Below are 15455 nucleotides of genomic sequence, written 5' to 3' on the forward strand. Positions count from 1 at the left end.
TCCCTCTACGTGTCAGCATGGATATTAAAGACAGAAGACAGAAAATATGATAATAAAATTGCAAACTTTTAGGACACGTACTTGGAAGTACTGGTAAATGTTTTTAATTAGCTAGATTTCATGCTTGTAGCCTAAAACTATTATGTTACTGTGTCTTCATACGTGTCCATCAGAGTAGCTTTTGACAGGAAAAAAACCAACTTAATGTAATCGCATATTGTTGCAAGAATGCTAAGATTTTGCAATTCAGAGCAACAATACACATGTAATATGCTTCATACCTCAAAAAAGATGGGGGATATCATAGTTTGAAACCTTACATTCCTAGAAAATCCTAATGGATGTATATATTAACTATTGTATGTGTTTTGCTTTAGTTCCTACATTTACAAGAAATAATACACCTCCAAAAATGTTTTTTTTAAGGTTTTATACACATAAACATGTAGATTGGATAAAAACATGCCGCCTTTAAAAAAAAAAAAAAAAGTCTTTTTTGCTCAGAGATTTATTCTGAAACGTGAGTTAGCTCCTCTTCGCCAAGTTTTAACAGGCAGACCAAACCTGTACTATGAAGACGCAGTGGTTTGTCACTTTAGAAAGTCTACACGAACGCTATACATCTGACAGTCAGAAAGATCATAAGTGTAATGCTCACAGGATTCACAGCCTTGCAATTCAAGAGAAGTTGAGAGTTTATCCACCTTCTATAGTGAGGTACACGGACATAGACCCCAGGGTATCTTTGTCGGCCACAGCCAAATCCAAAGCTAGTAACCCCTAGTAGATAGAATTTGTTGTCACTAGGGTGATAGCATGCTAACGGTCCACCGCTGTCTCCCTATAAATAAATAATATAAAAGACTAGCAACATACATTCCCTTCCAGGAACCAATGTAGAAATGTCAGTGATGTACCCACTTTTTAAAATTACTTTTTAAAAATCTGCCAAGTTACCTGGACAGTAATAAAGACAGTAACACATGAATAGTAGTACCCAGGCCAATTAAAATAAAGATTCATGATACTGAGGGACACTACCTTGACTAAAAGACCATGTCTATATTAGTTTCGCTGTCAAAGTTCTGTGGATGTTTTTTTGTTCTTGTTGTTTGTCTTTTAATTCTTTTTTTTTTTTGGTACCTTTTCATTCTAAGGCTTGTCTCCACAAACTTTCTTACATGTCGGTTGTTATCAGAATGTATTGTCTGCACAGTGTAGTACTGCAATTACCAAGAAACACAGTAATGAATACACAACGTTGAATTTTTGCCAAATTAGTTGCTTAGAGGAAAAGTGCTGAGGAAAGCAGGAAGTGTATCAGACTAATGATACACTTAGGAATATACCTTTTTAATTATAAATGTCTCCATATCACAGCTGATGCCCCAACTTTAGCATCCTGGGGCTTTTGACCTGAGAATTGTCTTTTCTGAGAAAGAGATGCTGATTGCTCAGCATTTAAATAAAAATCTCACCACTGAACCGTGTCACTTTTCAGTGCTGGTGCTGTCTTTCAACAGCATAAAAACAAGCAAGATGCATGCGTACTTCACACACACTGCATGTGTACAGTGATGACATACGTACTGCGTTTGTGTTCTTTCTCCTTTCAGTTCTGTTAACTTGTCTTTTGCCGAGTAACACTGAAGTCTTTGTGTATTTTTCAGAGATGGGTGTTTCTTTTTGAATCACCTCTCTGTCTATTTATGATGCTTCTTTTCCAGTTTGATGTATTTTTTCTTTAGTATTTGTGCCATTTTAATGAATTATGCTACAAATGCATCGTGATACCCCTGAGACTTTGGCTTAGTGGTGGCACGTTGGGCATGGTGTTGATTCTTACCTGACAGGTATCAGTGCCTCCTGACAGAGAGCCAGCACAAATCATGTTGTTGTTAATCATGCCTCCGTATGCATCAGAACTGTTACACTCACTATAAGGAATGATTTCCACCTGTGCTTCTTGTAATACAGATGGAGTTTTACCTTTAATGGAAGACAGCATATAGAAAGTAAAACATTTATGCTGTTGTGCATAGCCATTCTTACTGTGATATCTTTTTCCTGTTTTGTTAGCTTAAACGTGCTCCTGTACGTGCTAATCTAGAGATTGTGCCTGTTTCTAATGGATTTAAACTTAAGTGGGCTAAGCATTTGCTGACTTGGATTTGATGTAGTTTTTGCAGTTCTTATTCTGAAGAAGCATCGATGATAACAATACTGCTCATTAGCTTTGCTCAAAATGCCAGAGGTGACGTAATAAATAAGCTTATATGATCCTCAGCTGTCCTTGAAATTTCCATTCAAGATGCACACCACCAACTGACACCGTATGAAGTCTGTGCTTGTAGAGATTAAAGATAATTTGAGGGAGAGCAGCCACACCTAAAATATGTTGGGACTCCCAAGCTGATAATGCACTGCATCACAACTGTTGTTTTTCAATAATAAAAAGAAGCTATTTATGCAGACAACATTGAGTAACTACTGTGAGTCTGAAAGTTGGGATAGTTTGTCTTCCTTTTTTCATATTATCCATGAAAGAAGGGCTAAATATTTATGCCTTCGGTGACATCTGTGTAGTTCTAATCTGCTTTCAACGTAAAAAACACTGAAAGCAGATAGTCAATTGCAGAAGTATTTAATGATTTTGTGTGATGAGACTATAACCTGAATGGATTTAGTTCTCTCTCGGTGAATCTGAGGGACTGAAACCTAACGGTAGTTATGCAGCTAATAACTTGTTCAACAAAACAAGCAAACTTTTACCTTTTTCTGCTATACGTCCCCAACCACTTATAAAGCACTCTGTTTCCTGGTCGATATACAGGTAAATGTGTGCAGAAGGTAAGCAGATAGGCTGAATATAGTAACTGTAGTGTACAGCAGAATTAAGTTGAAATAATGCAATATCATTTTCAAATGTTTCTCTGTTGAATTCTGGGTGCACAGTGATGCTTCTAATACTTCTTTTTGCTGCATGTTTGCCGTGTTTCCAAAGGTTATGTGTGCCCAACACAGCTCTCCAAAAATATGGGTCCCTAAGAAAGAACGCAATCAATATGAACTTGCATGAACTAGTGTGCAGATTTTGCAGCTATTTTAAAGACTACAGAAAAGACAACAGTGATCAAATAGCTGAAATACAGAACTGCTGTAAGTACAATTAAAAAGCCTCTTCTGAAGAGTTTTATTACCACATTGTCAAAGAAAGGTAAAGTGCCAATTTTGTTGGTTCTGTTAAACAGAAGAAAATGGAAGCAGTATCAAAACTAATGAATTGTAGTGTTTCTAATTTAAATATTGCATTTTTTTTTGCAGTGAGCTTTACTTGTTTAAAATGCTCTATTAAGCAGAAAAAATGGAAACTCCTGGAAAAAAAAAAATTCCCCTAACAAAAATGTCACCTAGATCAAAACTAACTGGCCCTTTAGCAAAAACAAAGGCTGTTCTGGACCAAGCCAGAAGTGCATTTCCAGGATTTCTTGATACTGACTTCTGAAGATGTAACTTTGCATCCCATGCTGGGCCAGCAGCAGACAACCCTGTGCTACTGTTACAGCAAAGGAGACAAACAGATCTTCACAGCTGTGACAGAGTTGTAGTTTGGGTCTCTGTACCGGTTTTGTACTGGGGGAGCTCAGCATACCCACGTCCCATTGATTTACATTCTGTTTGAAGATACCAAAGGTGATGCTATGCTTTCCTCATACTTAATAAAACCAGCTATTAGCGTGAATACCTACTTCCGTCCTGTAGTGCAGTGGCCAGCGGTAAGCACTGAATTCTCATTAACTAAAGTTCCGCCACATATATGTGCAAATTTTGCACCAACGTGGTGAATCTGGAGGCTGACTGACCACGGCCATGCTCCAACCTCGGCATCGTGTCCACCTACAATCCGGGATCCTGAGGTCCTGTCTATGAGTGGCCGCTCCCCACACTCTACAGAACAGAACAGGGTTAGTTATAAGGCTCACACTGAAAAACAGAGCTTTTGGTGAGCTAGCCGTGGGTGGTTTGTTGCATCTACAGTGCTACTTGCTGTGATTTTTTTAATGTTTCCTGCTAGGGCTCTGATTCTGGAGAGAAAATGTGGATATTTCCTTAGGCCCTGTGAAATGTATTTTATTTGGTTACAGGCATATTTCTTGCATTTGTGTTTATAGTGCACATCAAGGTAAGTGGGTTCCAGTCACTGCAGCTTTGTGAATTCATCAGATTTATGGATAGATGAAGTTTTTCTGTGTGGAGCTGTGGGAGGAAGCTGCGCAGCAATGGGGCACCACAGCCTCCCCCCCCTCCATGCCCTCTCAGGTGCTTAAACCACCCACCGCGACCATCTCAACACCCACTGCACTGACCCAGCACCCAGGCATACCACCAGTACCGTCCCAGGGGATCCGCGGGACCACCACAGTGGGCACAGTGCCCACCAGCAGCAGGAGCAGCGAGGCGGTGGCCAACCTCTGTCGCATTCTCAGTCAAGGGCACAAGATGGCGGCGGGGCCCGGTGCGCGTTGGAGCTCCCAACGGCTGCCACCGGCTCTGAGGCAGCAGCACCTCCCGCCTGGGCTGTGGTGCACTGGGGACACCTTAAAGAAACTTCCCGACCACAAAATGTTAATCATGAATCTTTTAATGCTGGTGAATGCTGTTAGAACCAAGTGCCACGCAGACGCAGGTGGGTAGCCAAGTGAGTGAGAGGCTTTGTGTGTTATGTGGAGAGGCAGCCTCCTCCTCCCTCTCAGTACTCTGCCCTTTGTAAATGAATAACTTGCAGCTGAGCAAAGTTTATGTGTTAGAGGTTGCTTCTGCCTGCTGGTTTCGTAAGGCTGGAGAGCGAACAGCTGTGAACAGCCCAGGGAAAGGAGAGTGGGTGCCAGGAGTGCCCTCACTGTGGTGGCCTGCACCCATTTGGGGTGCTCTACGCCTGCCCTGTCCTCGTGGCAACATATGCTTGGGAACACCTGAAGGAATTGCTTGCCAGAGAGACGTGGGCAGAAGTTCCCTCAAGTAAGGAGTTAATATATTTATTTTGTCTGCCAAACTCTTGTGTTCTGTTGCCTTGCCAGCTTTGGTTCGAAGTGGCCCCAGGCAGGTCTGGAAGCAATGCGGAAGTGCCCGGTGTGCTGCTGGGGCTGCCCCACGGCCGGTGAGGCACCGTGCGAAGGTTTCGTGTATGCCCAGCACAGTGGTTTTAGTTTAAAGATGTTTAGAAAGCTGACCCTCTTCTCTCATTTGATGTCTGAATCAGAAATTTAATTAAAGTCCTTAGCCACATTACCTACATTCATATGTCAGGATTAGCATATGCAGTTTTGTGCGCTTTGATTATGCCGAGGCGTTTCTGTGGGGCCAGGGGAAGAAGCTTCACAGTGTGGTCTGTGTTACTTCACAGCGTATCCGATGATGTGAGGCTTAATAGGCGTCCCGGGCAGCGGTACACTGATGTGTTGTAATTTCAGTTCTGAGAAGTTGGCCTGTTCGAGATTTTTCCATATCTCTCTCGTTAGGCAGCAACCAGCAAACACGAGCTTCCAAGTTGGATAGCAGACTTGCTGCCAAAAATACCTCCAGCTGGAATGATCGTCGGCCACGTGCTCTAAGAAATAGAAAACGCCTCCCTGGGGAAACCAAAGTCGTCTTAGTGCCGTAGAAAGAGTGGACACAGCAGGGCCAGGCGGCCTGCCATCGCTCAGTACCCACCGGTGCGCATGAAGCTCCATTTGCTCACCCCACAGTATTCTCCCTCCCCTCCCTTTGCTTTTATGATGTCAGTTGGAATTAATATAAGTGGGAAACTTGCACAGATTCAAAATGCGTATTCCAGAAGCATGCAGGATGCACTTATTTGGACCCTTATTGTTGCAGTGATAGTTACAATTTTGTTCAAATTACAGTTGCTAGCATGTTGTTTTTTTTCAAAGGAGACTGAGAGAAATGTATAAATCCTACTAGAACTCATTGGGTTTTGACAACCCAGGGGATTGGGCTTGAAAATACCATTTTAAAGGCTGAACTTCTATTGTAAAAAAACAGAACAACCCAGCTCTCTTTCTTTTGTTTTTCAATTTGACTGATACCCTACAAGGAATGAGAGCATTTAATTAGATTGGTTTAGTCGTACAGGTAGATCAGCCCTTCTTCTAAGAGGCAAAGGCAATTTATTTAAAACACAGACTTTCAATCTTGATCAGAAAGCTCTTCACCAAAAGAAAACCAGGTGTTTGGGAGAGGGACAACAAAAACAGCAGGTTCTGCTTTAAATGGTATGTTGCAATTATGAATTTTGTGGCAGATCTAGGTATGTAGACTGTAACTTTTAGGGTTTTACTTTTGAGAATAGAACAGACTGACCAGTGCGTTGCTACTGCTTTGCTCCATTTAAATCTCATTTAACTAATAAACTGGGTCTGGTCTGTAAGCTTAAAAAAATATATATATATTTGGTGAAGCATCTCTGGAATAGATCATAAAGGTAATAACATGAAAATTTTTCTTCAAATACTCACTGGTCTGAGCACTCGCAGTACTTCCTTCAAGGTGCTGTTCACACTCTGCACGGAGCAGAGGACTAAGGTGCAGACGACGGCATCCACGGAACCACTGGGCACCTGATGCAGGTCTTCTCCTGCTGCTGTGAGGAAGCGCTCGTAGTGGATGTGCTGGTTCTGGCTCATGCTTCTTGAAAGGCCTTGCTGGAAGTTGGGGTTTATGTCGGTGCATGTGACTTTGCAGCCTGGTGGGTAGAATTGGAAGTTAGCGCCACAGCCAGTTCCAATCTCCAGCAGCTTCAGCTCTCCCGAGGGGCCGGCAAAGTCAGGGAGATTTCGAAATAGCTCCTGCTTCTGCTTCTTTGTTTTCCTGTTGTGAATTGCAGTGAGCTTCTCCAAGAAGAAAGGAAAAAATATCTTCTTACAAAAGGGCTCCCATATGCCCAGGAATGATAGTAGGTAGATAGGCATGGCAAGCAGCGCAAGGCAGGTGCGGAAGAAGAGGATGCTGGCTTCTGTCATTGCCATCGTGAAGGCAGAGGATCCGTACGGAGCAAAGCTAGTTCTTCCGTGTGCTAGAGCCCTTGAAACTCAGACAGAGCTGCGTTCATGTACTTGCTGTGTTCCTCCTGAAGCGTATTCAGCTCTTTGGATTGACCTGGTAGACTTTTTTCTAAAGCTGATTTTAAAGTCTGCTCACAGGCAGGGAAGGGAAAAACAGGACTGCATACCAAACAGTTATGGTAGTGTCCCAGCTCTGGCAAGAAAAGGAGCTGCTAGTTTGTTAAATAACCTCGATAAATTGGGCAGTACAACCTTGTATCTAACCCTTGGCAAAATGTCATAAAATGCCCTAATATGGTGTTCAGCAGTTTCAGATTACAGTTCATATCTCTTAAAGCTAACGTATGTCGTCTTCGGTGAGCAGAAAAAAGTTAATTTGAATGCTGGATATGCTGTAGACGAGTGTCTGATTAGGTGTTTGATTAACATTTCAGTAGAGATACATTTATTTCTGAATTATTTACCACCCCAGTGTAGGTTGCTAAAGAAGCTGGATCAACTAGTCGGCTACCTGATCTGAGCTCCTTCGGTCTTTCCACTTCGTGGGCACAAAAATACTTCAGCATGTGAATTTGGCTCCTTTGCAGGGAATGATCTTGCTTTTCTTAGTCACCTTTCAGAGCTCTGATAGGAAACAATTAATTCAGTAATCACTACGTATAGTATGTAGCTTAGTTCTATTAACTTTATAAGCCTGAGTCAACAACACACGGTCTGTTTTATGCTAAATGCATTCTGTAAAACTTTTTCAACTTTGTGGTCACCGGTACTTTTTCCACAGGGCTTGGTAGCAGGGTAATTAGCCACTAGCTTTTAATTGCTCTGCTTCAGGTGAGCCCAGTGTTGGGAAAGGAGGACTGTTTGTACCTCTCAACTTCAGGTCCCTCATTCAGGCAGTTCGGGTGTGAATCGCGCTGGGGAATGTTGTTTATCTGTTAAGTGATAGGTAGCCCTATCGTTTGATGAGTTACCTCCTCCCTCTAGTGGTAATAAAGCAAATACAAAATCCAGCATACAGTGGCATCATTATTAGACTGCTTTATTAACAAACTCGGTTGTCATATCTTCATTCCTCTACCTTGTGGTAACTACATTAGAGAAACAAATCTGAACAATGGAATTACTTCAGATGTACTTTCTGTATAGAGCGCTTGGAAGTGTGTGAAGGACAAAATAGAGTCAAGAAGTGCATTATAAATATAATCTGTACTGGGCTTTAATGCTTTGCTGCTATACTGTAGGAAATCATAGAAAAGACTCAACTGTGGCCAAGAAGGCAGCACCTTCTCTTGGTGTCCTAGAGGAGTTTAACTGGAAAACATTTCTAATGCAACTCATGGCTTTTAAAAAAAGACATCTTACAGGTGTGATCTAGCTCACCAGGAGAGTAGAAAGTGAAGAGTTTAAGCACAGGTGAAACACATTAGCAGAGCATGACCAAAGGGCTTTGAGGACACAGCTGCCCTAGTAACAGAGAGCATTTTACAGTGGAGATGAGGTTTCTGCCACCGGATTTAACAAAAACCAATTTTCTCCCAGTGTAAGAACAGTTTTTGGCTTTCTGGGTTGCTGTTTTGAGTTAAGTCTGTGCTGATAACATCAGCATCTAACGGCCAGTGAGAACTATGTATGGCAAACTGGTGCTCTAATGAGCACTTCCCTGAAAAAACAGAATTCCTGTCAGGGAGGACTTGTACTGGCATGGGTGAATGAACGCCTGCTCCTAAAGGTAGTTCATAATGGGAAGACTGAAATGAAAATGCTCGTACTGATGCTGTATCTATTATGTATGTGTCCTGTATTGGAAACGTGAACGGTTGGGCATTATTCTCCGCCATTAGGAAATGTTAGCTCTCTGTTCTTGCTTGCATGTATTTTCTGTTCCCTTTCTTCGCTCTCTCCTTTCTCAGCTCTCTAAGATGCTGACTCTTTATTTTGTATTGTCTGAAATGTGTTGTCTATTCTTCTTTCCAGTTTGCCAGGTCCTTGTGTGACAGCTCTATTTAAGAACTTTACCCAGAAAGCCTGTCTAACAAAAGGAGAGTGATTCCTGGTTTGCATGAGCTGTGGATGCTCACTGTTTTCCATGTTTTTCTTCTTTCTAGCTGCTAGCTGCTGTATATGGGTTGGCTGTAAGGGTGCTATCCAGTGAAAAACCTCATTTAAAGCATGGAAGGAGTGCTGAAGAGAGGTCCCGTGTCCTGCAGTGCTCACAGTCCTTTATTTTACTGCATACCCAATGATATGAGGACTAGAAGGGATCCAGTAAGGTGTGACATAAATGTGCTTTAAATTCAGTTCTGAGAAATTAGTTTTCTCCAGCTCCTTCTGCGTCTCTCTGCTCAAGGAACACCCATCTCCAAAACACTTCCAGAGTGGGTCAAAGACCTTTTGCCAAAAGTAGGTCCAGCTGGAATGATCTGCAGCCACATGCTCCAAGAAGTAGAAAGCTCCACCCTGCAAAACAGTGCCATCAGAAAGGACTTAGGGCTTTTCACCTTCATAAGTAGAATTTAATTTTTTCCATGTTGGTAAATATGCTGCTTTTTATCACCTCTCTGAACACCAAGCCCTTTCCTAGCTGTTATGTGTGCAAGATTTGTATTTGTTTTGGGCTGTGTGGTCTCTAAGACTGCCTCCCATTCGGTTTTCATTGAAGGTGGTGGCTATGATGGACTGACTACAAGTTTACGGATGGGTGCAGCTTAGAGCTGTGCAAGAAGCTGTATGGTCTGGTGGCTAGGAACTGCTGCCACAGGGTTATCGTCTCTGTTGCAACTGCCTTGGATGATCTCGGAGTAACCACTTTAACATCCTTGTGCTTCAGTTTCTCTCATCTGTAAAATTGCCGGGGCGATCAGCACTGCCTGCAGGTGTTCCCGGCCGTCTGCATGCCTGGCAGCATACCAGCCATGCTGAGGAGGGAGAGGTAAAGCAGGCTGAGCTAGTTCTTTCCTCTGCAGGTGAAGCAACACAAACAAAAAGTACTTAGGAGTAGGTGCTGCGCAGGCCAGAAGTGCAACTTTGCTTGTGTTGTGTCTCAGCATTACAAGACAGAGGATGGACAGCTTCTCTTGTGATCCCAGAAAGGTCCACAGATCTCTCCAGCACAGTAATGTAAAGAAACTTGTAGGCAATGTCATGTGTCAAGTTACAGGCTAGAAAAAGAAAGAGGTTTTGGCAGAAGGGAAATCAGACATGAGAGCACTTCCTCCTCAGCCTACAAATCCATTCCCTGTGAACTGTGCCTGCTTCTCCCTCTGTGCTTGGTGGCTGTTTCTGCAGACAACTCTTCCGATGCCGTTGAGGTGCACGAGGATCACCCCCAGTTACACACTTCCCAGGTTAAACAACTTGAAATCCCAGCAGTTGTTGAGGCAGGTTTTGTTACAATTTCAGCTGCACTGTTGTCAGACCTTTCAACAGCAGCAGTTAGGGAGGGCCCTGGAGCTGGTGCCCTTTTAAGTGGGCCATGTACGACAAGAGGGCAGGTGGATCCAGAAACCAGGCACGCTGTATTTCTGCCCAGTTTGCTCTGTGTGGCATCAGCTCAATGATCGGTTGTAAGTGACGGCCTATTTTTAATTTTCATTAACCTAGAATTAGGAGGGATGGTAAGGGTTCAACCTGTTGGACTCTAACCATGGTTCCTCTGCAACCTGCAGAATAAGAATAGGATTGTTCATGTTTGGGGAAATGGTACTCGCACACCAGACCAGAGCAATGCTAGTTCCATGACAGTCTTTTGCCCTATGCATGCAGTGTGGTTTGAAATCTTTGGAATAAACAAGAAATGCTTATTGCTTGTCTTACAAACAGTCAACGTGAACCAAGGACACGTTTTCAAAAATATTAAAATTACCTAGGTGCTGACATCCAGTTTCTGACTTCATTTGGGTTCTCGGTCCTGATAACTTGAAAAGATTTAGGAACAAAGGTCCTTTTGATAATCTCTGAGATTTCCATTCCTTCCATTTACTTAGGTTTGAAAGTTTTCTAACAAATCATGAAGTGGCTTATACAAAATTAATGTGAATTTGGATTTAAAATAAATATTTAAATACGACTACAGCTTTTAGGGCTTTTGTTATTTTTGTTATTGCTTATTATTTTTAGTTATTTTATTATTGCTTGAATTTTTGGAGGGAGCACTCGTTTTTTACGCTGTAAACATTCAGCAGTCGGTAGGGGTTGCAGCGTTGTCACTGCGTGTGTATTTAACCGAAACTGCCTGCTGAGGGGGAAGGAATGGATAAACCCATCTTCCCGGGGGCTGAAAAAGGTGACGGGTGCTTTTAAACTCATCCTGGACCTTGTGCAGGCAGTTCCATTTATCCCACACGTGGGCCAGCACAGGGGAGTTGGCTCATCGTGACACAAATCACCCTTTTCTCCCTCGCTTACCCGCCTGAGCACCCGCAGAACTTCGGCCAGGACCTTCTGGACGCTGCTCACAGAGCACAGCACCAGGGTGCTCACCACCACGTCCATGCTGCCGTCCGGAATCTGATGCAGGTCCTCGCCAGAGGCGACCACCGACCGCTCGAGCTTGAGGTGCTGGTTCTCCGAGAGGCTCTTGAGGAGGAACTTGCGGAAATTGGGATTAGGGTCGGTGCACGTGAGCCGGCAGCCTGGTGGGTAGAACTGGAAATTGGTGCCGGTGCCCGTGCCAATTTCCAGCAAGGTGAGCTGGCCCGAAGGGCCTGCAAATGTTCGCAGGTTGCTGAACAGGGCTTGTTTCTGCTTGTAGACTTTATGGTTGTAGGCTGGCGCCATCTTAGCCATGATATACGGAAAAACTTTCTTATAGAAGGAGTCCCACAAGCCCAGGTAGGTGAATACGTGCGCAGGCAAGACGAGGAGCTGGACGCAGCTCTGCAGAATGGAGGCGAGCATCATCTGCGTGGAGCTGGGCGTGCAAGCGGGCGTGCAGGGAGCTCAGCACGCTCTGCCTGAAGCTTTTCCCGGTGCCAGAGCTACCTCTGAACCGGATATGTCTGCCTGGCTGGCCACACTCCAAAATCTGTCTTAAAGCGGCAGCGCTGCAGTCTTACAAAACTGCTGGAAACATCTGAGAAGGGAGGGGGGTGCCAGCCCCGCTGAGCATCTCTGCTTCGCCTAGCAAACACGGGAGGCTGTACTTGTAACTGGACAAGTTGCTTTGAAGGCATTGCTTGTGTGCTAAGGACGTACTTAAACGTTGAACTGCGTTCAATCTGAAAGCTCAGATCCTGCCTGCTTCGAGCCTGCTGTCTGGCAGAAGTGGCTGATCCAAAACCTCATGCGTGTTTTGCCTATCAGGTTTGTGGACTGCTGTCTCATTGTACGTCTGACCGTCTAACGGCTGTGATGTGGCGTGCAGGGCACTCCAATAGTGACTCTCACCTCTTTCCACACTTGCAGGCTTTAGATACTGGCTTGTCTTGTAGGTGAGACAGAGCTTGAGCAACAAAAGAATCGCAGTCATGATACAGTAGAAATCTTCTAGACTATTGCAATCTTTTTGGCTATCCAAATGTAACAACCTGTTTAAATTACATAGTCACTCTGGCTACTAAACTTTGTTCAGCTTCTGCTTGCTTGCTCGGTTTTTGCTATGAGCACAGATAGGCAGTCACCTGGTTATTGTGACAGAGGCACAGACGCTCTGCATGCTTTGTAGAGGCATGCACCGGACGGGTCCCTGTCCACAAAGCTTAGGAACTGACTGGGCAATTCTGAGATCACTGCACAAAAAAGGAAGGGAGAAGTGAAGGCTGTAATGATGAAATAAGTAAAAGGCAGTATCCTTATCCAGTGTATTTTTTATTTATTTATTTTTGTATTAAGCAGTTGTGTGCGCCTTAAAGAGACAGCGCAGTGCCAGGTAGTCACTGTCCAGAATTACAGAATTATCCTAGCTGTGTTGCCTGAGTTCTTCATGGTTTCATTCTCTTTCAACCCAAGGAAAGGTTTTATGCTTTTTGTTTGTTTTACTCTTCTGATTACAGGCAAGCACAGCCGTTAGCTGGAGTTGCAATATTTATCCGCTTTTCAAGGTAGCATGATTTTGGAAATAAACTCCAAGGATGTCCATTTTCTGAGGATTCTCTTTTAATCTGGTTCAGGCCAATGAACTAGGTGGACCTGACAGCTGATCAGTGCAACGCGCCGTTGTTGGTGTGGGCCAGCAATAATGCCAGCAAGGGAGTGGATAGGGGCACTGCAGAAAGTGTAACTGTAGGGATTGTGCTGAACTTCGTGCCTCTGCTCCGGGATAGACTCTAGTAGGCTCTGCTGGTATCAGCTAGGATCTTTTTGTTTTGTTGTGTGATCACTCTACACCCTCTGAGGGTGCTGACCTATATATTTCTTTAAGTGACTTGCTCGAAGATGTCTTTACAAACCGTAATAACACCCTTGGGGCCCCAGCATGTCCTTGAAGTATTTCTGGTGCACTGCCCGCCCCGCTGGGACCCGTGTGCCCACCAGCATCCCTCGGCTCCGTGGGTGCCCTAGTTGGATGCCAGGTGAGCTCCCACGTTTCTGTCTGGGTGTGGGTGAGCTGCATCGCTGCCTGCTCGCTTCTGTCCCAGCACCTTTGCCTGGCGGTGGCCTGGGCGCAGCGCTGCACGCTTCAAACTGCTGGCACCGTTGCCTATGCAGACTTTTTTCCTGTAATTCTGTGGTTTTATTTCCACTTATTTTGCTTCTGTTTGGAAATTGAAGTCGTAGTGAGAAGCACACTACAGAAGGTCCGGTTTGAACTGAAACTTTCTCAGAATCTGTAGCTTTCTGTAACAGCTTATTCAATGTATATATAACTGCTTTTGATTAGTTATGGCTTGGGAGATCTGTGGTTTTTAGGTTGTGTCTGCCCTTGTGTTACACTAGGGTAGTCCCATAAAAATCAGCGTTGTAAAGTGAGGGCAAATTTAGTTCCTGTGTCATTTCTAAAGCAAGATAAATGAGTTTTCCACCACAGTGCTGTGCCCCGTTAGCTTGTCTGCTCAGCACACGGCACACAACTCCTAAAGCTCTGCTCAGAGGACAAAGATTTAAAATTCTGCAAAGAGGACATTTCTGCAAGGTGGATTTTTTTTTTCTTCCCTAAAGCAGCAACCTAATACAGCGTTTCAGGTTGTTCTTTTTGCAACACAGGCATAGTCCTACTGAGAACAGGAGCAACGTAATAAAAATTGATCCTAAAAATCCAGCCATAAATTATAGTTATAACATCAAATTATAGGCATCAAATCTACATATAAAGGGTAACTTGGGTTAATTATTAGTACTCTCTTATTCACTGTTCTCCTGGAAAACAGAGAAATCTGCACATATGAGGGATCTGTAGCTGAGGACAGTATTCTGTAGTAGGCTTTCCTCTGTAGTGAGCTGCTGGCATTTTGGAGGTCCACAGCTTTCCTGAGAAAACTGGCAGGTGCTGAGGCAGGACTTTTGAGAATAAATCTGAAAACATTTTTCTCAATTGGGCATTTCTTGTAAGACTTCTCTGTTGTGCTCAAAGTCAGGACGAGAAGAAGCTCCCATGGCCAGGAGGCGGCTTTGTCTTGATGCTGTTTCTTACTTTGTTGTGCTCAAGTTTTCCTGGGGAAGCGGAGCTAAATCTTCCTTTTGACCTGAGACCACCTGAGTATGCAGCCCAGTTAGAGGGAAGGCAGTGCAGTGCCTAGACCTACAGATCAAAATTTTCAGTGCAAACTGTCTTCTGTTAGGTCAGCTAACACAGATAGGAAAAGTAAATAGTTTTTAGACACCAAAGCCCTTCATCATCTCTCTTTCCGCAGGTTTTGCGCATCCAGACTTGTCTGTCTTCCAAAATGTTAGTTTGACTAACAAAGGATATTTTTTCCCCCAAACTGTGCTTTAATTATGCCAATACGTTCCTGTATTGGTGACAGGAAGGATATCCATTCCCATGCTGAGTAGGTATTGTAGCAACACAGAGCAGCGGAGGTGTTTTATCCTTACCCAGGACCTAGAGCTTCAGCTTCACCTCTTTCACTTTTGTCCTTCCCCCTTTTAATTTTTGATTTCCTCTAAATAGTAAAAACCGCTCCTGCAGCTTCAGGGCTCTCTTTACACCCCAACTGTGGCTGGGCGAAATGCGAAGTGATGTGTAGCAGCAGGCCACTCTTTGTGATCCCCTTCACACCAACAGATTTCGAAGAACTCCATCCATAAGCAGGGCTGGAGCCAGCTTCCATCTGTGCAACCTCAGCACCAGCTGCCAGCCAGCTGCAAGTCCAGAGTTGAGGCCACGGAGCTCTTCGTGCTGATGGGGGCTGTGATGGGCACAGCCACCTCAAGTGCTGAAGTTTTAGCTTATCCTTGAACAGTTTGGGAAAAAAAAAAAAAGACGATGCTTGGCCAATGCAAAGTTTCCCTCTT

General features: G+C 43.9%; 3 protein-coding genes across 3 annotated transcripts; all 3 read right to left on the reverse strand.

Annotated features, from left to right (window-relative positions):
- Nucleotides 1–604: 604 nt before the first annotated feature.
- Nucleotides 605–4481, reverse strand: TMPRSS12 (transmembrane serine protease 12). Its single transcript, XM_035570362.1, has 5 exons — nucleotides 4394–4481; nucleotides 3750–3948; nucleotides 2773–3044; nucleotides 1847–1989; nucleotides 605–841 (listed from the first exon to the last, which is right to left on the reverse strand). Exons 1-5 carry the CDS (start codon nucleotides 4479–4481, stop codon nucleotides 605–607), a joined length of 939 nt encoding a protein of 312 aa, XP_035426255.1.
- A 150-nt stretch (nucleotides 4482–4631) lies between these two features.
- Nucleotides 4632–7975, reverse strand: LOC118260230 (putative methyltransferase-like protein 7A). Its single transcript, XM_035570351.2, has 2 exons — nucleotides 6519–7975; nucleotides 4632–5630 (listed from the first exon to the last, which is right to left on the reverse strand). Exons 1-2 carry the CDS (start codon nucleotides 7026–7028, stop codon nucleotides 5394–5396), a joined length of 747 nt encoding a protein of 248 aa, XP_035426244.1. The 5' UTR covers nucleotides 7029–7975; the 3' UTR covers nucleotides 4632–5393.
- Nucleotides 7976–8087: 112 nt separating this feature from the next.
- On the reverse strand, nucleotides 8088–12060 carry LOC118260231 (putative methyltransferase-like protein 7A). Its single transcript, XM_035570352.2, has 2 exons — nucleotides 11469–12060; nucleotides 8088–9521 (listed from the first exon to the last, which is right to left on the reverse strand). Exons 1-2 carry the CDS (start codon nucleotides 11961–11963, stop codon nucleotides 9285–9287), a joined length of 732 nt encoding a protein of 243 aa, XP_035426245.1. The 5' UTR covers nucleotides 11964–12060; the 3' UTR covers nucleotides 8088–9284.
- Nucleotides 12061–15455: the final 3395 nt, after the last annotated feature.

Source organism: Cygnus atratus, chromosome 29 (genome assembly GCF_013377495.2).
Source record: "Cygnus atratus isolate AKBS03 ecotype Queensland, Australia chromosome 29, CAtr_DNAZoo_HiC_assembly, whole genome shotgun sequence".
Taxonomy (NCBI): Eukaryota; Metazoa; Chordata; class Aves; order Anseriformes; family Anatidae; genus Cygnus; species Cygnus atratus.